Source organism: Stegostoma tigrinum, chromosome 23, assembly GCF_030684315.1.
Source record: "Stegostoma tigrinum isolate sSteTig4 chromosome 23, sSteTig4.hap1, whole genome shotgun sequence".
NCBI lineage: Eukaryota > Metazoa > Chordata > Chondrichthyes > Orectolobiformes > Stegostomatidae > Stegostoma > Stegostoma tigrinum.
This window is the reverse complement of record NC_081376.1, coordinates 54,965,993-54,988,720: the sequence shown is the minus strand read 5'-3', so window position 1 is coordinate 54,988,720 and position 22,728 is coordinate 54,965,993. Positions and strand designations below refer to the sequence as shown.

Below are 22,728 nucleotides of genomic sequence, written 5' to 3'. Positions count from 1 at the left end.
TCGCCCAAGGCCTCTCCTCCAAACTATTAAGTTCAAAGCATGCATCAGAACACAGAACATAGAACAGTACAGCACAGTACAGGCCCTTCGGCCCACGATGTTGTGCCGAACTTTCACCCTAATCCTAAGGTCTATCTAACCTCCACCACTACCTTATACTATCATCCATATGCTTATCTAAGAGCCGCTTAAATGCCCTAATGAGGCCGACTCCACTACCCTCTCTGGAAATGCATTCCATGCCCTGACCACTCTGAGTAAAGAACCTACCTCTGACATCTCCCCGATATCTATCTCCTTTCACTTTAAAACTATGTCCGCTCGTAACAGCTACCTCCACCCTAGGAAAAAATCTCTGGCTGTCTACTCCATCTCTACCTCTGATCATTTTGTACACCTCTATCAAGTCACGTCTCATCCTTCATTGTTCCAAAGAGAACTAAAATGAACTAAAGTGAAATGACCTTAAAAAGAATCCATGATCTATTTTAAAAAGACCTTAGATAAATTTTTTAGGTTGAGCTATGGATATTTTAAAAATGGGATTATGTATTTTTTAAGACATTTGTAATAATTACATTTTTTAACACATGACAAAGAATTAATTGCTGCATAAGATGAACTGTTCCGAATTTATAAATTATATGGTGCTACACGTCACATACCTTTAATTGCCTGCTAATGTTTCTTTTTTTCAGTTCTACTGCTTTTTCATTTGTTATGTTGAAGTCCCAGGAACACAAGAGCTTGGCTGCGTCACCACTCAGGATGCCAACTGCAATAAAGTTTTCATTGAACGACTTTGCCATGCTAAAGTAGAAAAATGATTAATTAAACATACAATCCACTAACTTATTATAAACTGTCCTCATAAAGGCTGCTTTTTCTCTATTTCATCTTTTATGAATTGTTTTGACAATTGATAAGCTGAGGGATGTCAGGACTTTTTAATGGACCATTTGGAAAGGAACATCTTTAAAGAGCAGAATAACTTAGAATTAGCATCAAATAGTTTCTCAGGCCTAATGAGAACTGTAAAAGCTGGGAATCAGACACAAATCGATAAAATGTGTGAAGATATGTAGAATGTAGTCAGCAGCTGAAAGAGATAATACGGCAGTTTATCAGTTTGAGGTTGGTGCATAAATTCAAAAATGTTTCCTTTTATGTGAACTATTCTTCAATCCAGAACTAAATAAAGCTGCCTGTTTTTGAGGTTAACATTGGGAAGATCCCTTCTGTTCTTTAAATATATTCTTAACTCCCTTTAAATAACGGGTATTGGATTTTCATGCCAAACATGGAGGTGAAATTGGTTTCTATCAAAAGTAAAACTCGAGCAGTGGATCTTGTTCAACAACCTGCCTGAGTTTTGTTTCTCTTGACGGAATACTCTTTTTTGACTTACAGCTGAATCTTATGTGTTTTGGCTAAATGTCAGCACTTTCGGTTTTTTACAAGGATTTTGTACAGCGAAGCCTTGTGAAATCTGTCATCATATCTTACTAAACTCACCTCATTAACTACCGACACTGAACCCATGGTCTCTCTTGTGTTCAAATCTATCCAATTTTACCATCTCCCAGAACATTGTCACCCAGAGGATATCTGCTGAAAGACCAGAGTCTCTGCTACCTGTGCCATTTTCAATATGCCATTGTGCTCCTGGATCAGCACTGGCATTCCGAAGCTGCCATGCTAAGTCACAGATATGCTGTTGGAAGATGTCACTGAAGCCACCACGATCTACATTTTATTGAATTTAAATTTCATCATCTGCCATCATGGGGTTTGAACCCAGATTCTGGGAACATTTCTTAAATTCCTGGATTCTTTGTTCAGCAACAATACCATGACACCATCACCACCCAGTTAACTTTGATCTGCCAACACATTATATTAAGAAAGATGCTGGAGTATATTTTCTCTGCTAGCTAATATTGGAATGGTTATATCTACTCATAGAAACATCTATAGCTAACATAAGTAAATGGAGGTGAATAAACCCAACTGGCCAGCCTAGGAGAGTGGGCAAAGAAGTGGCAAATGGAATACAATGTGGGAAAATGTGAGGTTATGCACTTTGATAGGAAGAACAATGGAATTGACTATTTTATAAATGGGGAAAGGCTTCAGAAATCTGAAGTACACAGGAGCTTTGGAGTCCAGAACTCTCATAATGATAATATGTAGGTTCAGCTTGAGTAAGGAAGGCGAGTGTAATGTTAGCATTTATTTCATGAGGGCAAGAATATAAGAGCAGAGATGTACTGCTGAGGCTGTATAAGGCTCTGGTCAAACCACGTTTGGAATATTGTGGGCAGTTTTGGGCCCCATATCTAAGGAAGACTGCTGACATTGAAGAGTCCAGAAAAGGTTTACAAGAATGGTTGTAGGGACAAAGGGCTTCTCAAATGAGAGCATTTGAGGACTTTGGATCTGTACCCAATGGAGTTTAGAACGATACAGGGGGATCTTATTGAAGCTGACAGAATACTCAGATGCCTGGATAGAATGGATGCACAGAAGATGTTTCCACTGGTCAGAGAGGCTAGGACCTGAGGACACAGACTCAGTGTGAAAGGAAGACCATCCAGAACTGAGGTGAGAAGGAATTTATTCACCCAGAGGGTCATGAATCCATGGAAATTATTGCCACAGAAAGTTGTAGAGGCCAAGTCATTAAATGTATTAAAAGCAGAGATAGACAAAGAACATAGAACATAAGAGTGCAGTACTGGCCCTTCGGCCCTCGATGTTGTGCCGACCTGTGAAACCAATCTGAAGCCCATCTAACCTACACTATTCCAATATCATCCATATGTTTATCCAATGACCATTTAAATGCCCTTAAAGTTGCCGAGTCTACTACTGTTGCAGGCGGGGCATTCCATGCCCTTACTACTCTCTGAGTAAAGAACCTACCTCTGATATCTGTCCTATGTCTATCACCCCTCAATTTAAAGCTATGTCTCCTCGTGCTAGCCATCACCATCCGAGGAAAAAGGCTCTCACCGTCCACCCTATCTAATCCTCTGATCAACTTCTATGTCTCTATTATATATAGAATTCCTACAGTGTGGAAACAGGCCCTTCAGCCCAACAAATCCACTCCGACCCTCAAAGGATCCCACCCAGATCCAATCCCCCATAGCACCTAATCTACACATCCCTGAACACTATAAGCAATTTAGCACAGCCAATCCACTCTAACCTGCGCATCTTTGGGACTGTGGGAGGAAACCAGAGCAGTCGAAGGGAATCTAAACAGACATTGGGAGAATGTGCAAACTCCACACTGTCACCCAAGGGTGGAATTGAACTCGGGTCTCTGGCACTGTGAGGCAGCAGTACTAACCACTGAGCCACTGTGCCATCTACGTTCCTGTTTAATAAGTGGATCAAGGCTTACAGGGAGAAGGGAGGAAAATGGGGTTGAGAACCATATCAGCCATGGTGGAATGGCTTGGCAGACCTGATGGACCTAATTCTGGATGAAGACAGCAGACCATGCAGCATCAGAGGAGCAGGAAGGCTGACGTTTCGGGCCGTGACCGTTCTTCAGAAATGGGGGAGGGGAAAGGGGTTCTGAAATAAATAGGGAGAGAGGGGGAGGTGGATAGAAGATGGAGAGAGGAGAAAATAGGTGGAGAGGAGACAGACAGGTCAAAGAGGAGGGGGTGGAGCCAGTAAAGGTGAATGTAAGTGGGGAGATAGGGAGGAAATAGGTCAGTCCAGGGAGGATGGGCAGGTCAAGGGGGCGGGATGAGTTTGGTAGGTAGGAGATGGGGTTGGTAGGTAGGAATTGGGGTTGGGGCTTGGGGTGTGAGGAGGAGATAGGTGGGAGGAAGGAGAGATTAGGGAGGCTGGGACGAGCTGGGCTGGTTTTGGGATGCGGTAGGGGGAGGGGAGATTTTGAAGCTTGTGAAGTTCACATTCATACCATTGGGCTGCAGGGTTCCCAAGCGGAGCATGAGGGGCTGTTCCTGCAACCTAACGGAGGCATCATTGTGGCACTGCAGGCAGCCCAGCATGGACATGTCGTCTGTCCCCTCCCCCTACTGCATTCCAAAACCAGCCCAGCTCATCACCACCTCCCTAACCTGTCCATCCTCCCACCTATCCCCTCTCCCCACCTCAAGCCGCACCCCCATCTCCTACCTACTAACTTCATCCCACCCCCTTGACCTGTCCACCTTCCCTGGACTGACCTATCTCCTCCCTAACTCTTCACCTGTACTCACCTTTACTGGCTCCAACGCCGCCTCTTTGACCTGTCTGTCTCCTCTCCACCTATCTTCTCCTCTATCCATCTTCCACCCCCCTCCCCCTCGCTCCCTATTTATTTCAGAACCCCCTTCCCCTACCCCATTTCTGAAGAAGGGTCTAGGCCCAAAATGTCAGCCTTCCTGCTCCACTGATGCTGCTTGGCCTGCTGTGTTCATCCAGCTCCATACCGTGTTATCTCAGATTTACCAACATCTGCAGTTCCTGCGATCTCTGACCTAATTCTGCTCCTGTAACTTAATGTCTTATAGTCTTATTATCCTCAATGGTTTCAGAACTGAAAGAATTATATCCAATTACCTGTAAACCAGATATAGAAAGCAACTCAACATGTAGCATCCAATTGTGAGGAAGTAAGCAACTTGCATGTTGTACATTTGGGCAGTGGGATTTGCTTGAATGCTCGCATTTGTATAAAAGCCATAGTAAAACACAGTTTGTGTAAAATAACCCTGCAATAAAAAGGAAACGTTCAGCTGGTCACAGTCCAGAACAAAGATATAACAGATTCAAATAAAATGCACAGAAACATTTGAAAAATATCTATAACACACTGCCATGGTCAGCGGTTTATGGACTTCGCAGTTTAAAGATTATTGATACCTTTTAATGTTATGTACATGACATTGATGGAAATTATTGAGCGAATTAACATATAATGCCCAAACTGTTACTGAGATTCTAATTTGAACCTACACCGCATTGCAAACATAGGGCCGCTGGGACAGCTGTTGTGGATGAAGGTGGCTGGCTATAATTAAATTCTGTTGCTCTAGTCATAATTTTCATTTGGTCTGATGGTTGCCCCCATGATTGAGATGACAAGGTGTGGAGCTGGATGAACACAGCAGGCCGAGCAGCATCAGAGGAGCAGGAAGGCTGACAATTCAGACCTAGACCCTTCTTCAGAAATGGGAGAGGGGAAGGGGGTTCTGAAATAAATAGGGAGAGGGGGAGGGGGATAGAAGATGGATAGAGGAGAAGATAGGTGGAGAGGAGACAGACAGGTCAAAGAGGCGGAGATGGAGCCTGTAAAGGTGAGTGTAGGTGGGGAGTTAGGGAGGAGATAGGTCAGTCCAGGGTGGACGGACAGGTGAAGGTGAGATTTTATTGGGATAACATCCCATTGATTACTATATTCTCTATAAATTAATGCTTTATATCTGCTTACACAGAGGTATGCACACACTGCCTTATAACTTCCTGCTTGATTAGAATTAGGTGTAAAACTTTGTAAATCCTTATCTTCCTACACATAGGTAGAAAGACACTGCCTTTCGCTTCCTGCCTGAATAGAATTAGGTATAAACTTTGTAAGTCTTTATCTTCCTGCACAGGGGTATGTGGAAACTGTCTTACATAAGATTAGGTGGGCTGCATTGGTAAAGGTGTGAGACTTCTGAGATCCTGTAAAGTATGTAACTTCTGTTTCTTCGAAAGGGGCCCGGGCACTGACTTTTGTTGAAGCCAGACACTTCGGCTTGAAATTACAATCTGTCACTTCGGCAACTTGAAATCGCCTCCTGCCATTAGCAGTCACTTCGTGAACAATCAATACTGTATCCTGCTCTCGTTATGTTTTCGATGTAGTAATTGTTTGTGTATCGTGTCATTGTCCGATGTAGTGATTGTTTCATGTAACATGCCATTGTGAGATGTAAAATTGCTTCATGTATTATGCACTCGATAAAGTATAACAAGCGGGGACTGTCCGCTGCTCAGGGAGAATTACTTATGAGACGCTGTACTCTGTGCCGGGTTGAGTACAGTACTTGCTTTGCAATAAAAGGATTTGTGCTTTTCTAAACAGGTCAGTGTCTTGCTATTGCAGCAAGTACGTGAGGGTCTCCGAAAACGAACCTGACAAAAGGGGCCGGATGAGGTTAGTAGGTAGGAGATTGGGTTGGGGTTGAGGTGGGAGGAGGGGATAGGTGGGAAGAAGGACAGCTTAGGGAGGTGGGGACGAACTGGGCTGGTTTTGGGATGCGGTGGAGGAAGGGGAGATTTTGAAGCTGATGAAATCCACATTGATACCATTAGGCTGCAGGGTTCCCAAGCGGAATATGAGTTGCTGTTCCTGCAACCTTCGAGTGGCATCATTGTGGCACTGCAGGAGGCCCAGGATGGACATGCCATCTGAAGAAGGGGGGGAGTTGAAATGGTTTGCAACTGGGAGGTGCAGCTGCTTAGTGCGAACCGAGCATAGGTGTTCTGCAAAGCGGTCCCCAAGCATCCGCTTGGTTTCCCCAATGTAAAGGAGGCCTCAACGGGAACAGCAGATGTAGTATACCACATTAGCAGATGTGCAGGTGAACATCTGCTTGATGTGGAAAGTCTTCTTGGGGTCTGGGATGGAGGTGAGGGGGGAGATGTAGGAGCAGGTGTAGCACTTCCTGCGGTTGCAGAGCAAAGTGCCGGGTGTGGTGGGGCTTCGGGGAGACCAAGCGGAGTCTTGGGGACCACTTTGCAGAACACCTACGCTTGGTTCGCAATAAACAACCCCACCTCCCAGTCACAGCCATTTCAACTCATTCCTCAGACGACGTGCTCATCCTGGGCATCCTGCAGTACCATAACAATGCCACCCGAAGGTTGCAGGAACAGCAACTCCTATTCCGCTTGGGAACCCTGCAGCCCAATGGTATCAATGTGGACTTCACAAGCTTCAAAATCTCCCCTCCCACCACTGCATCCCAAAACCAGCCTAGCTCATTCTTGCCTCTTTAACCTGTTTTTCCTCTCACCTATCCTCTCCTCCCACCTCAAGCCGCACCCCCATTTCCTACCTACTAACCTCATCCCACCCCTTTGACCCGTCCGTCCTCTCTGGACTGACCTATCTTGTCCCTACCTCCACACCTACACTACCCTTTACTGGCTCCACCCCCGCCTCTTTGACTTGTCTGTCTCCTCTCCACCTATCTTCTCCTCTATCCATCTTCCATCTGCCTCCCCCTCTCCCCCTATTTATTTCAGAAAACCCCTTCCCCTCTCCCATTTCTGAAGAAGGGTCTAGGCCTGAAATGTCAGCCTTCCTGCTCCTCTGACGCTGCTTGGCCTGCTGTGTTCATCCAGCTCTACACCTTGATGTCTCAGATTCTCCAGATTCTGCAGTTCCTGCTATCACTCCCATGATTGACTTGTTCTTACATTCTGGGGGCTTCCAAGAGCAAATTTGCGCTGTCCCCATGTACTATAAGCCATGATCCAGGCCCTGAAAACACTGTCGTCCTTTAGTTTTGAGAATTGTGCAATTAGACGACAGATTGTTTCATTTTTCCCTCAAAATGTATAACTTTACACGGTGCTAACTTGTCTATGTTCTTCTAATCCTGTTTCTATTCTGCATCATTTCAAGGTTCAGGACAATTGAAGTCAGATGGCTCCAATAACAACACATGTCCCAAACAACTTTGCCTTTTAATAAATTATTCCAAGCTTTGTTATAAATTAGAACCTCACTAAGAGTATTGGATGCAATGCTGGAGTCAGTGGATTATAAAATAGGGTGGAGTGTAAAACCAATGTGGTGAGGTGGCAATCAGCATGATTAATGTTTCCTTTTACAATTTATCTACATCTTAAGGAATGTACGTAAACTCTATTTTCAAAAGACTTTTGTTGTTTATCAAGTTGTTTGAAGGTATGAATTCAAGTTCCAAACATGACTACTGGCAATTATTTGCATTTAGCTGGATTAAGTCACTGAAAATAATTGAGCTGCTTAGATATTTCTACCAATGCAAACTTTTAATTTCAATATTGTTTCTCCTCTCATTGGAATTACTCATAATTTAATCTCGCAACTCACTAAGGTAACACACTCACTAGAGTAACACACTCGCTAGGGTAACATGCGCGCTAGGGTAACACACTCGCCAGGGTAACACACTCGCCAGGGTAGCGCGCTGTCCAGAGTAACGTGCTCTCCAGAGTAACACGCTCTCCAAGGTAACACGCTCTCCAGGGTAACACGCTCTCCAGAGTAACATGCTCTCCAGAGTAACACGCTCTCCAGGGTAACACGCTCTCCAGGGCAATGCACTCGCCAGGGTAACACGCTCTCCAGGGTAACATGCTCTCCAGAGTCACACACTCTCCAGAGTAACGCGCTCTCCAGGGTAACATGCTCTCCAGAGTAACATGCTCTCCAGAGTAACACGCTCTCCAGGGTAACATGCTCTCCAGGGTAACACACTTGCCAGGGTAACGCACTCTCCAGGGTAGCATGCTCTCCAGAATAACAACTCTCCAGAGTAACATGCTCTCCAGGGTAACACGCTCTCTAGGATAACACGTTCTCTAGGGTAACACGCTCTCTAGGGTAATACGGTCTCTAGGGTAACATGCTCTTTAGGGTAACACGCTCTCTAGGGTAACACACTCGAAATCGAAGCCCCTGCTATTCCTAGAGTCATCACTAAAGTTAAATATTTTCCAAGAAATGCAAATAAATCCCCATTTGTTTCGCTCCCGCTCTCTCACACACCCACCGCTCCCCCAAACGCACTCATGCAAGTGCACACACACAGGCACACACACATGCACACGCACTCGCACACTGTCTCACAAGGAATCACACAGACTCACACAATCACATACACTCACACAACAACACCATCTCACACACAGTCATACACACCCACACACACACACCCATCAGACAAAGAGTCACACTCACACAGTCACACCTCACACACTGTCTCATAAAAGAGTCACACACACAGTCTTTCTCTCTCACACACACACAATCTCACAAAGAGTTACACACACAAAGAGTCTCACACACACGCACACACACACACACACACACACACACACAAAGAGTCTCTCTCACACACACACACACACACACACACACACACACACACACACACAGTCACACACACAAAATCTGGGAAGGCAATTGAGTGGGTCCCTATTCGCTGTTTGCTGAGATTAATGTTATTCTGTTCAGTTATTTAAAATTATTTGACTGCAGATATCAGAGAAACAGTTCCTGTTCTAAAACATTTCTCCCTGGACCTTGCTCCCAACCCCATGCTGTTCAGTTAGCTATTAACCAATCACACGTTTATTGGCAGACAACAGGTTTTGTCACTGGTACCTGGTTACTAATCCATAGATCCAGCTGTACCCAGAGCCTCACAGCTCCAGTTTATCTGCAGCCACTTCAATTTCCGCCTGTTCAAGCAGATGTTAACATGATGCTTGCCATAAATGTCAGGTTACTTGCTTTTCAAAACATGCAGAAGTCCAATCAAACACTTGTTTTAAAACAGTTCTTTCTTGCTTCAGTCCACAGTTTAACAAAGCACAAAAACAGAAACAGTTTTTACATTAATGATACTTACTGAACCAGTGAGCAGCTCCACCCCTGTGAAAGTGGCATTGTTAATGCCCATATCAAAGAATTGTGGGATGGTGATGAAGCTGAAGTTTATCAAGAAGGAGAACAGGTTGAACATAAGCAGCCATTTGAGGAATGTGAAATAGGACAGAACACTTGTTCCAAATTTCCCACCAATGATTTTCAGGGATCTTTTCCAAGGATGAACTGACTGGAAACATATAAGCATATTCTCCCGAAAACGTCGAAGAGACTACAACAAAACGGAATAAAGGAACACATTAAATTGTAAAATGATGCTAATTTGTCAACATTAATCTTTTTATTTATCTTGTAGTATACCTCCGTTTCTCAGTTTTTCCATAAACCAACACAGAAAGATGCGCCTTATAATCACACATTTCCCCCACTTGTCCATTTCCACCAAATGCCTGCAGTTTTTAAACTTTTTTGGGTTGTAACTCTGCAAGATTTTATGATGAGGCCCTTAATGGAAAGTTAGTGACAGTGTTTTTGATGTCATCAACAATGGCGATGGCCTAGTGCTTTTATCGCTGGACTGTGAATCCAGAGAACCAGACAAAGTTCCCAGCATGGCAGATGGTAGAATTTGAGTTCAATAAATATCTGAACTTAAGAATCTAATGATGGCCATGAATCCATTGTCAATTGTCATAAAAACCCATCTGGATCACTTATGTCCTTTAGGGAAGGAAACTGTCATCTTTACCTGGTCTGGCCTACATGTGACTCCAGACCCACAACAATGTGGTTGACTCTTAACTGTCCCCTGGACAATTAGGGATGGGCAATAAATGCTGCCTGGCCAGCAATGCCCTCATCCCATGAATGAATAAAGAGGAAAAAAATACGAACTGAATATAGAATGTGGGAAGGTAGAATTGAGAGTCATGTCTAGAGGTAACAAAGGCTTGGCAGAGGGTTTCAGCAGCAAGAACTGTGTCATGGTATTTAGGTGGAAATAGATTGTCTTAGAAAGGGCATGGACATGTGGTCAGATCTCATCTCAGTTCAGAAATGACACACGTTGTGAACAATCTGATTTAGCCTCGGACAGTTAAGCGACTGCTGGACATGCACATGGACAGCAGTGAATTGAGGGGAATGTAGGTTAGGTTATTTTATTTTTGGATTAGGATTATTCCACGGCACAACATCGTGGGCCAAAGGGCCTGTGCTGTGCTGTACTTTTCTATGTTCTATGTTCTATAAGCAAAGTTGAAGGATCATAGAGCTATACAGGCCCAACTCATCTATGCCAACCAGGTATCCTGAAATATTCCAGTCCCAGCATTTGGCCCATTTCCCTCTAAACCCTTCCTATTCATATACCCATTCAGATGCCTGTTAAATGTTGTAACTGTACCAGTCCCCATGACTTCTTCTGGCAGCTCATTCCATACACACACCACCCTCTACATGAAAAAGTTACCCCATTCGCTTTTATAAATCTTTCCCATTTCACCCTAAATCTTTGTTCTCTAGTTTTGGTCTCCACTACCCCGGGGAGAAGACCTTGGCTATTCATCCTATCCATACCCTCATGATTTTATAAGCCTTTATAAGATCACCTCTCCGCCTCCGATGCTCCAGGGAAAATAGCCCGAGTCTATTCAGCGTCTCCCTAGAACCAGTTGCTGGCTAAAGAACTGAGGTTTTATCAGGGACTGAACATATTGGCTGTTGTCTTACCAATATTTAACAGCAGGAAATTTCTACTCATTCAGCACAGGGTGCCAGGCAAGCAGCCTGATAATTCAGAGACAGTGGGCGAGGTAAAAGAGGTGATGTGGAGGTTCAGCTGGGTTTTTTCTTTACTTCATGGGATGTGAGTTTACTGCCCATCAAATAACTGCACTGGCAAAGGTGCTAGTGAACCAGCCAACTTACAATCATAGAATCCCTACAGCGTGGAAGCAGGCCATTCAGCCCATTCACACCAACCCTCCAAAAAGCATCCCACCCAAACTAATCCCCCTACCCTATCATTGTAACCCTGCATTTCCCATGGCTTACCCACATAACCTGCACATCCCTGGACACTACAGAGCAATTTCCCATGGCCAAACCACCAAACCTGCACATCTTTGCACTACGGGAGGAAACCAGAGTACCCAGAGGAAACCCTTGCAGTAGTGGTCAAACCGTACAAGCTCCACACAGTCACCCAAGGCTGGAATTGAACCTGGGTCCCTGGCACTGTGAGGCAGCAGTGCTAACCGTGGAGCCAATGTGCCACGCCTTCTGACAATTGATGCTCTGTTTTTGGACGTCAACAAGTGACAGCAAGTTGTTGAGAAATAGAAGGGGCCCAAGTCTAGATATTTATGCGACACCAGTGTTAATGGCACGGAAGTGGGAAGAGAGGTGATTACATACAAGTGTAATAAAAACAAGAGTGTGCTGGAGAAACTCAGCCTGGCAGGCAGCAGATGGAGATAGAGAAACAGAGTTAACATTTTAGTCTGATGTAGCTCTTCTTCAGAACACGGCTTTTATTGGAATGTTCCAGCACCAATAGTTTTTATATTTATTTTAGCCATTACAGATGACTTCCTTACTGAATTTGGCAAAAATAACACAGATATATATCATAAGTCTTGGACCATGTATTATTTGGGCAGGAAAAGGTTCAGTGAGGATGTGACATTCTCCTAGTTACTGGTGATACAAAGAGACATCCAGATTAAAAACCTGAAATTCGAGACACTTTCTATTCTCCTTTAAGGTCTATACACTGACATCCATCTGAACGAGGTGCGTACAATATGTCTAACCTCAGACCTCTACTAATCTATCTTTGTAACAAACTACTAGGACTGAATGCTTTATTCTTCTAAAACCAAAAGGGAATAATATTACATTCTGGAAGGGTGATTGCCTGGTGGTGTAATTCTGGACAGTTAATCTAGAGATCCAAGTAATGCTCTGCGGAAATAAAAACTGAAATTGCTGGAAAAGCTCAGCAGCTCAATAGGTTTTCCAGCAATTTTGCTCTTGTTTCCAATTAACAGCATCCACAGTTCTTTTGGTCTTTAATGTTCTGAGGATCTGGGTTTAAATCCTGCATGGCAGATGGCGGAATCTGAGTTAAATAAAAATCAAGAATTAAGAATCCAATGATGACTACAAAACCATCACTGATTGTCAGAAAAACCCACCTGGGTCATTAATGTCCTTTAGGGATGGAAACTGCCGCCCTTACCTGTTCTGAACTACAGGCAACTCCAGACCCACAGTAATGTGGTTGACTCTTAATGGCCCTATTAAATGGGAAATAAATGCTGTCCATATCCCATGAATAAATGAAAAAAAAAATCACCTCCCATTAGTTTGCTTGAGAACACAAATTCAATGTCCTGCATGGACAATACACAATCCACTGGAACTTCAAAGGAATATTTTCTCTTATGAGTCCAACAAAAGAGCTGTAGTAATACCACAGATTGGAGAGTGTCAAGCTGAAAAATACTGGTCCTTCACCAGGGATTGTAACTAGAAGGACGTTGAGGTGTTTGCAGTGGTGAAGAGACATTGAAGATGCACCATTCAAAAACTAGAGAACCTCCTAGGGCATAGCATTCTCGATCATTTCTAAACTCCTCATTAAAAATGATCAGTTATGCCTGGGCAAGTAATCCTTATACAGTCAAATTTGTTAGACATTCGGAGCATTTACATTTTAAATGAGGACTGCATGATACTTAGCATTTCTGGCATCCAGTGCAACAAAAGTGTCAATGATTAAAACAAATTATGCACTTGCTCATCTTCATTTCACCTCAATGCACTAGCCATTAGTCAATCTTTTGACTAACAGATGTCATTTCTAGTTGAAAATTAGACTTCTGGGTGAATGGGTATATGTGCAATTAAGCACCATTTAGGGGTCAGTTGTGTCCCGTCTTGTGTTGAAAAATCAGCAAATGACAGCTCGATTATCCCAGCCAACAAACTGTGGAGCTGGATGAACACAGCAGGCCAAGCCGCATCTTAGGAGCACAAAAGCTGACGTTTCAGGTCTAGACCCCTCATCAGAAAAGGGGGAGAGGGAGAGGGTTCTAAAATAAATAGGGAGAGAGGGGGAGGCGGATCGAAGATGGATAAAGGAGAAGATAGGCGGAGAGGAGACAGACAAGTTAAAGAGGTGAGTGTAGGTGGGGAGGTAGGGAGGGGATAGGTCAGTCCAGGGAGGATGGGCAGGTCAGGAGGGCAGAATGAGGTTAGTAGCCACACTGAGCCCTGCCAAATTTTCACCATCCCCCTGCCTGAGGATGAACGGTCAGTCTGAAGCAAGGGGCTCACCTTTGTCCCCCTTCACCCACACATCAACGAATACCAGTCACATTTGGGCAGAGAGCAGTTTTACCGCCGCCTTCGCCTCCACACTTACTTCTCGAACCGGGAGCCTAACCGTCCCTCCACTGACCCCTTCACCCGCCTCCAACACAAGTCCTCCTCCTGGACACACCCCCAGGCCTCCTACCCTCCCTCGACCTCTTCATCTCCAACTGCCATCGAGACATCAACTGCCTCAACCTCTCCACCCCTCTCACCCACTCGAACCTCTCCCCCGCAGAACAAGCAGCCCTCCACTCCCTCCGCTCGAACCCCAACCTCACCATCAAACCCGCAGACAAGGGTGGCGCAGTGGTAGTATGGCGCACTGACCTCTACATCACTGAGGCCAAACGCAAACTCTCTGACACCTCCTCCTACCGCTCCCTGGATCATGACCCCACCCCCGAGCACCGAACCATCATCTCCCAAACAATCCACAACCTCATCACCTCAGGCGACCTCCCACCCACAGCCTCCAACCTCATTGTTCCCCAACCCCACACGGCCCGTTTCTATCTCCTTCCCAAAATCCACAAACCTGCCTGCCCTGGTCGACCCATTGTCTCCACCTACTCCTGCCCCACCAAACTCATCTCCACCTATCTGGACTCCATTTTCTCCCCTTTGGTCCAGGAACTCCCTACGTACGTCCGTAACACTACCCACACCCTCCACCTCCTTTAGAACTTCCAATTCCCTGGTCCCCAGCACCTCATCTTTACCATGGACGTCCAGTCCCTTTACACCTGCATCCCTCATGCAGATGACCTCAAGGCCCTCTGCTTCTTCCTGTCCCACAGGCTGGACCAGTCCCCCTCCACCGACACCCTCATCCGCCTAACCGAAATCGTCCTCACCCTCAACGACTTCTCTTTCGACTCCTCCCACTTCCGACTGACAAAGGGGGTGGCCATGGGTACCCGCATGGGCCCCAGCTATGTCTGCCTCTTTGTAGGTTACGTGGAACAGTCCCTCTTCCGCACGTACACTGGCCCTAAACCCCACCTCTTCCTCCTTTACATTGATGACTGTATCGGCGCCGCCTCATGCTCCCCGAGGAGCTCAAACAGTTCATTGATTTCACCAACACCTTTCACCCCAACCTCAAGTTCACCTGGGCCATCTCCAACACATCCCTCAACTTCCTGGACCTCTCAGTCTCCATCTCAGGTAACCAGCTAGAAACTGATGTCCATTTCAAGCCCACCGACTCCCACAGCTACCTAGAATACACCGCCTCCCACCCACCCTCCTGTAAAAATACCATCCCCTATTCCCAATTCCTCCGCCTCCACCGCATCTGCTCCCAGGATGAGGCATTCCGCTCCCGCACATCCCAGATGCCCAAGTTCTTCAAGGACTGCAACTTTCCCCCGCAGTGGTCGAGAACACTCTCGACCATGTCTCCTGCATTTCCTGCACCTCATACCTCACACCCCGTCCCTGCAATAACCGCCAAAAGAGAATCCCCCTAGTCCTCACATACCAACCCACCAACCTCCGGATACAACGCATCGTTCACCAGCACTTCCGCCATCTATAATGCAACCCCACCACCCAAGACATTTTTTCCATCCCCACCCTAGTCTGCTTTCCGGAGAGACCACTCTCTTCGTGACTCCCTTTGTCCGCTTCACACTCCCCTCCAACCCCACCACACCCGGCACCTTCCCTTGCAACCTCAGGAAATGCTGCACTTGCCCCCACACCTCCTCCCTCATCCTCATCCCAGGCCACAAGAAGGCTTTCCACATCAAGCAGATGTTCACCTGCACATCTGCCAATGTGGTAAATTGTATCCGCTGTACCCGTTGTGGCTTCCTCTACATTGGGAAAACCAAGCGGAGGCTTGGGGACCGCTTTTCAGAACACCTATGCTTGGTTTGCAATAAACAACTGCACCTCCCAGTCGCGAAGTATTTCAACTCTCCCTCACATTCCTTAGAACAAAGAACAAAGAACAAAGAAACCTACAGCACAGGAACAGGCCCTTCGGCCCTCCAAGCCTGCACCGATCAAGATCCTCTGTCTAACCTGTCATCTATTTTCTAACAGTCCGTGTCCATTTGCTCCCTGCCCATCCATGTACCTGTCCAAATATATCTTAAAAGACGCTAATGTGTCTGCGTCTACCACCTCCACTGGCAACACGTTCCAGGCACCCACCACCCTCTGTGTAAAGAATTTTCCATGCATATCTCCCTTAAACTTTTCTCCTCTCACTTTGAACTCATGACCCCGAGTAATTGAGTCCCCTATTCTGGGAAAAAGCTTCTTGCTATCCACCCTGTCTATACCCCTCATGATTTTGTAGACCTCAATTAGGTCCCCCCTCAATCTCTGTCTTTCTAATGAAAATAATCCTAATCCACTCAACCTCTCTTCATAGCTAGCACCCTCCATACCAGGCAGCATCCTGGTGAACCTCCTCTGCACCCTCTCCAAAGCATCCACATCCTTTTGGTAATGTGGCAACCAGAACTGCAGACAGTACTCCAAATGTGGCTGAACCAAAGTCCTATACAACTGCAACATGACCTGCCAACTCTTGTACTCAATACCGCGCCCAATGAAGGAAAGCATGCCATATGCCTTCTTGACCACCCTATTGACCTGCGTTCGCACCTTCAGGGAACAATGGACCTGAACACCTAGATCTCCCTGTTCATCAATTTTCCCTAAGGCTTTTCCATTTACTGTATAGTTCGCCCTTGAATTTGATCTTCCAAAATGCATCACCTCGCATTTGCCCGGATTGAACTCCATCTGCCATTTATCTGCCCAACTCTCCAGTCTATCTATATTCTGCTGTAATCTCTGACAGTCCCCTTCACTATCAGCTACTCCACCAATCTTAGTGTCATCTGCAAACTTGCTGATCAGACCACCTACACCTTCCTCCAAATACATATATCGCAAACAACAGTGGTCCCAGCACAGATCCCTGTGGAACACCACTGATCACAGGTCTCCAATTTGAGAAACTCCCTTCTACTACTACTCTCCGTCTCCTGTTGCCCAGCCAGTTTTTTATCCATCTAGCTAGCACACCCTGGACCCCATGTGACTTCACTTTCTCCATCAGCCTGCCATGGGGAACCTTATCAAGCGCCTTACTGAAGTCCATGTATATGACATCTATAGCCTTTCCCTCATCAACCAACGTTGTCATATCCTCAAAGAATTCTATTAAGTTGGTAAGACATGGCCTTCCCTGCACAAAACCATGTTGCCTATCACTGATAAGTCCATTTTCTTCCAAATGGGAATAGATCCTATCCCTCAGTATCTTCTAAAGTAGCTTCCCTACCACTAAACAACATGTCCATCCTGGGCCTCCTGCAGTGCCACAATGAAGCCACCCAAAGGTTGCAGGAACAGCAACTCATATTCTGCTTGGGAACCGTGCAGCCCAATGGTATCAATGTGGGTTTCACAAGCTTCCAAATCTCCCCTCCCCCCACTGCATCCCAAAACCAGCCCAGCTCATCCCTGCCTCCCTAACCTGTTCTTCCTCTCACCTATCCCTTCCTCTCACCTCAAGCTGCACCTCCATTTCCTACCTACTAACCTCATCCCACCCTCTTGACCTGTCTGTCCTCCCCGGACTGACCTATCGCCTCCCTACCTCCCCAAATACTCTGACCTCTACAGGCTCCATCCCCGCCTCTTTAACTTCTCTGTCTCCTCTCCAACTATCTTCTCCTCTATCCATCTTCGGTCTGCCTCCCCCCTCTCTCCCTATTTATTTGAGAACCCTCTTCCCATCCCCCTTTTCTGATGAAGGGTCTAGGCTCGAAACATCAGCTTTTGTCCTCCTGAGATGCTGCTTGGCCTGCTGTGTTCATCCAGCTCCACACTTTGTTATCTTGCATTCTCCAGCATCTGCAGTTCCCATTATCTCTGGATTATCCCAGCATTTATTTTCATATCAGATAATGGTGTTCTTGATGCTGTTATCAATATATTTTCATTCATACTTACAAACAATAGTTTGTATAGCAACTGTGTGTATCCATGTATCTGAACATCTGTGTCCGCTGCATCTGGCCCAATTCTTTGCTGAACCTGATCCCTGGCAAGAAACAGGGGTAATGTACAATTTATATCGCAAATCCATATATCCAGGTACATAAATATATTGTCGTGTGTCTGAGCTGGCCAAGAAAATAAAACTTGCAGCCTACTTTAATTGTACCTCCCAGCCCCTGGCCCATAGTGTTGCAGGCTGCCTTCTGATTGAAAAGTTTTTCCTCAAGTCCTCTTCCAAGAATCACCTTAAAGCTGGGACTTCTAACGATTACCTATTTGTGAGAGTAAATAGGTCTTCCTGTCTAGTCTATCCAAACCCTTCAGCCTCCTTTGATTTAAGGAGGACAATCCTGGCTTATCCAATCTTTCCTCACAGTTGAAATTTACAAGCTTGAACAACATTCTTGCGGATATCTCCTTTGTATTCTCTACATTGATTATGCCCTTCCTCTAATGTGAACAGAACTGTGCACAAACATCCAGCTGAGGCTGGAGCAATGTGTTATAAATTCCAGCCTTGCTTTTGTATTCACCTGCAGCAAAATATTCATAGACACTATACAGCCAAGCAAAGCATTCAGATTTCAAATAGCTCCAATGGTTTTAGATTCAATTTATGAATGAATTTTTCCTGACAGTATTGCTCTTCATTGGTTTCAATTTATGGATCTTTTACCGGCTGTTGGTTTAAAAACTGAGGTGGCACAGGTAGTTCACTTATAATATGTGGTTCGTTCATGCAAATTGGCTGTAATGTGATTGATAAATAGAGGATGTTGTTTGGATAATGCAAACTTCCTGCTGTAGAGTATAATGGCTTTCTATAGCAATTTCCCCATAATGTGATTTTCTGTAGCTCAATTTTCTATAGCACAAGGTCATGCAAGAACACAGCTATTGTGTTATAGGAGAACTATTCGTATTGGATGTTTCGATGGTTTAATAAGCGGACAAATCCCCAGGTCCAGATGGGTTCTATTCCAGGCTGCTGTGGGAGATAAGGGAAGAAATTACAGGGGCGCTGACCCCATGTTTTAAATTGTCTCTGGCCACAGGGGAGGTGCCAGAGGACTGAAGGGCAGTGAATGCAGTTCCACTTTACAAGAAGGGTTGTTCAGATAGACCAGGGAACTATGGACCAGTGAGTCTATCATCAGTGGGAAGAAAACTATTAGTGAAAATAGTGAAGGAGAAAATTAATGTCAGTTTAGGGAGGTAAGCTTTGATCAGGGAGAGCCAGAGTGGTTTTGTCAGAGGGAGGCCATGCCGAACTAATCTGGTGGAATTTTCAGAGGCGTGATTAAGGGTTTGGATGAGGGTGGGGCAGTCCATGCAGTTTACTAGGATTACAGCAAGCCTTTGATAAGAACCCACATGGGAAACTGAGAAAGGGGTAACCGCTCATGGGATGGGTACATTCACAAGATGCATTCAAAATTAGCCTGGTGACAGGAGGCAGAGGGTGGTAGTAGAAGAGATAATGGGAACTGCAGATGCTGGAGATTCCAAGATAATAAAATGTGAGGCTGGATGAACACAGCAGGCCAAGCAGCATCCTGAGATGCTGCTTGGCCTGCTGTGTTCATCCAGCCTCACATTTTATTATCTTAGGGTGGTAGTAGAAAGCTGTTTGTGTGACTGGAGCCCGGTGTGCAATGGTATACCACAGGGATCACTGGGTCTCTTAGTGTTTGTGATTTTTATACAAGATGCAAATGAGGATGAGAGAGGGATGAGAAATAAGTTTGTAGGGAACATAAGGATCAGTTGGGTGGGGTTGACAGTGAGGAGGAAGGTGTTAGATTGCAGGAGGATATAAATGAATTGGTCAGATGGTCAGGTCAGTGGCAGATGGAATTTAATCTTAATAAATGTGAAATGACGCACTTTGGAAGAAGTAACAAGATGGGCAAACACTTAATGAATGGACAGACACTAGGAAGCTCAGAAATTCACGGGATATTGGGATGCTTGTCTGTAGATCCCTGAAGGTGGCAGGAAAGGCTATAGAGTTATATAGTCCAGAAACAGGCCCTTTGGTCCAAAAGGTCCATGCCGATCATAATCCCAAACTAAATTACTTCCACCTGCACTCTACCGGCCCATGTCTCTTTAAACATCTCCTTTTCATGTACTGATCCAAATGTCTTTTAAATGCTGTAATTGTACCCACATCCACCAGTTCCTCAGGAAGTTCATTCCACGCATGAACCACTCTCTGTAAAAAATTTGCCTCATGTCTTTTTTAAATCTCTCTCCTCTCACCTAGAACTACCATTAACTGTATCTCTACCTCTCATTATTCTATAAACTTCTGTCAGGTCACCTTTCAGCCTCCTACGCCCCAGTGAAACAAATCCCAGCCTATCCAGCCTTTGTTTATAACTCAAACCTTCCACATCTGGCCACATCCTTGTAAATCTCTTCTGAACCCTCTCCAGCTTGTTAATATCCTTCCTTTAACTGGGCAGCCAGAACTGGACACTGTATTCCGGAAGAGGCCTCGTCAAGGTCCTGTACAACCACAACATGACTTCCAACTCCTCGACTCAAAGGGCTGAGCAATGCAGGCAAGTGTGCCAAATTTTTTTTAATTGCTCTGTCTCCATGTGATGTAAACTTTAAAGAATTATATACCCGCACCTCTAGGTCCCTCTGTTCTACAACACCACCCATAGCCCCACCAATTGTATAAGCTCTACCCTTGTTTGTTATACCAAAATACAATACCAACTTTGATCCACATTGAACTCCTTCTGCCATTTTTCAGCCCGTTGACCCATTTGATCCAGATCCCTTTGTAATCTCAGAAAACTTTCTTCACTGTCCACAATGCCACCAATTTTAGCACCACCCTCACACTTGCTAACCATGCCTCATCCAAATCAGTTATATAAATGACAGAAAAGGATCCAGAACCAATCCCTGTGGAACATAACTGGTCACAGGTCTCCAGTCCAAAAAGCAACCCTCCAGCATCACTCTTTGTCTCTTTCCGTTAAGCCAATTATGTAAAATATTGGCACGCTCACCCTTAATCCCATGTGGCCTGACTTTACTGATTAGTCTACCATGCAGAACCTTGTCAAAAGATTCACTAAAATCTAAATAAACAACACCTACTACTCTGCTATCATCAATCTTTTTGGTAACTTCCTCAAAAAACTCAATCAGATTTTTGGGACACAAATCTCCTTGCACAAAACCCATGCTGACTATCCCTAATCAACTTTTGGCCCTTTAAATGTCCATAAATCCTACTTTTCTAATCGCTTCCATACAATTTACCAACAACCAAAGTCACACTCACACGTCTACAGTTCCCTGATTTCTCCTTACAACCTTTATTTAACAAAGCTATAACATTAGCCACCCTCTAGTCATCAGGCACCTCATCCATAGCTATAGATGATGCAATTATTTCTACAAGGGGTATCGTAATTTCCTTCCTTACTTCTCACAACATCCTGGGATACACAGACCAGGTCCCAGACATTTATTCACCTTTATACATTCCTCTTATGTAATGTGAACTGTTTTTAAAACATCGAAGTCTATTTCTCTTAATTCTCTAGACTCCATTTCTTTCTCCACATTAAAAATTGATATAAAATATTCATTTGGTATCTGTCCCATTTCCTGGGGTTCAACGCAAAGACAACCTCCTTGATCTTTAACAGCCCTACCCTCTCTCTGGTTACCCTCATGTTCTTAATGTATTTGTAGAATTTCTTTGCATTATGCTTAACCTTATCTAGCAACACTATCTCATATCCCCTCTTTGTCTTCCCGATTTCTCCCTTAAAAATACCCCTGCACTCTTTATATTGATTAACAGATTCAATTGAATCAAGTTGTTTGTGTCTTAAAAAAAGATTCTTTTTTATTCTTGACTAGAACTTCAATATAGAATTTTATAGAATAACTACAGTGTGGCAACATGCCCTTCGGCCCAAAAGGTCACGGCATCTCACTTAGACCCATTCCCCTAATTTTTGCATCCCTAAATGCTTGGGACAATTAAGCATGGTCAATCCACCTAATCTGCATATCTTTGGAATGTGGGAGGAAACTTGAGCACCTGAAAGAAACCCATGCAGACACAGGGAGAATGTGCAAACTCCACACAGACAGTTGCATGAGTGTGGAATTGAACCCAGGGCCCTGGTGCTGTGAGGCAGCAGTACCAACCGCTGAGCCGCCATCCCACCCTTTATTCTTTATTCATCCATTGTTCCTTAATCTTACCAGCCTTACCCTTCACTCTAACAGGAACAAAATGCCTCTGAACTCGCATCATCACATGTCTGAATGCCTCCCAATTGTCAGATGTCCTTTTACCTGCAAACAATCTACTCTAATCAACTTATGAAAGTTTTTGTCTCATACCATTAAAATTTGCCTTACACCAATTAAAACCTTTAACTTTTATGGAAGGCTTATCCTTTTCCATAACCAATTTTAAACTAATATGTTTGCTAAACTCAAGGTGTTCCCCCACTTTCACTTCAGTCACCTGCCCTCCCTTATTGCCCAAAAGAAGGTTTAGGTTTGCTTCTTTTCTAGTAGGAGAATCCACACATTGATAAAGGAAAACATTTGAACACATTTGACAAATTCTTCACCATCCAAACCTTTAACACCATGGTGGTCCCAGTCAATATTTGGAAAACTAAAGTCCCCAATTATTACAACAT

At 44.7% G+C, this 22,728-nt stretch overlaps 1 protein-coding gene across 6 annotated transcripts in view; it reads right to left on the bottom strand.

Annotated features, from left to right (window-relative positions):
• tmc5 (transmembrane channel like 5) overlaps nucleotides 1-22,728 on the bottom strand; it is a 180,824-nt gene that overhangs the window by 62,081 nt on the left and 96,015 nt on the right. For all 6 annotated transcript variants that reach the window (XM_059654224.1, XM_059654228.1, XM_059654225.1 and 3 more), the window contains 4 exons: nucleotides 17,984-18,074; nucleotides 9,642-9,890; nucleotides 4,588-4,739; nucleotides 666-810 (listed from right to left, as the gene is read on the bottom strand). In XM_059654224.1, the coding sequence (XP_059510207.1) occupies nucleotides 666-810; nucleotides 4,588-4,739; nucleotides 9,642-9,890; nucleotides 17,984-18,074 (637 nt within the window). The remainder of the gene's footprint in view (nucleotides 1-665; nucleotides 811-4,587; nucleotides 4,740-9,641; nucleotides 9,891-17,983; nucleotides 18,075-22,728) is intronic.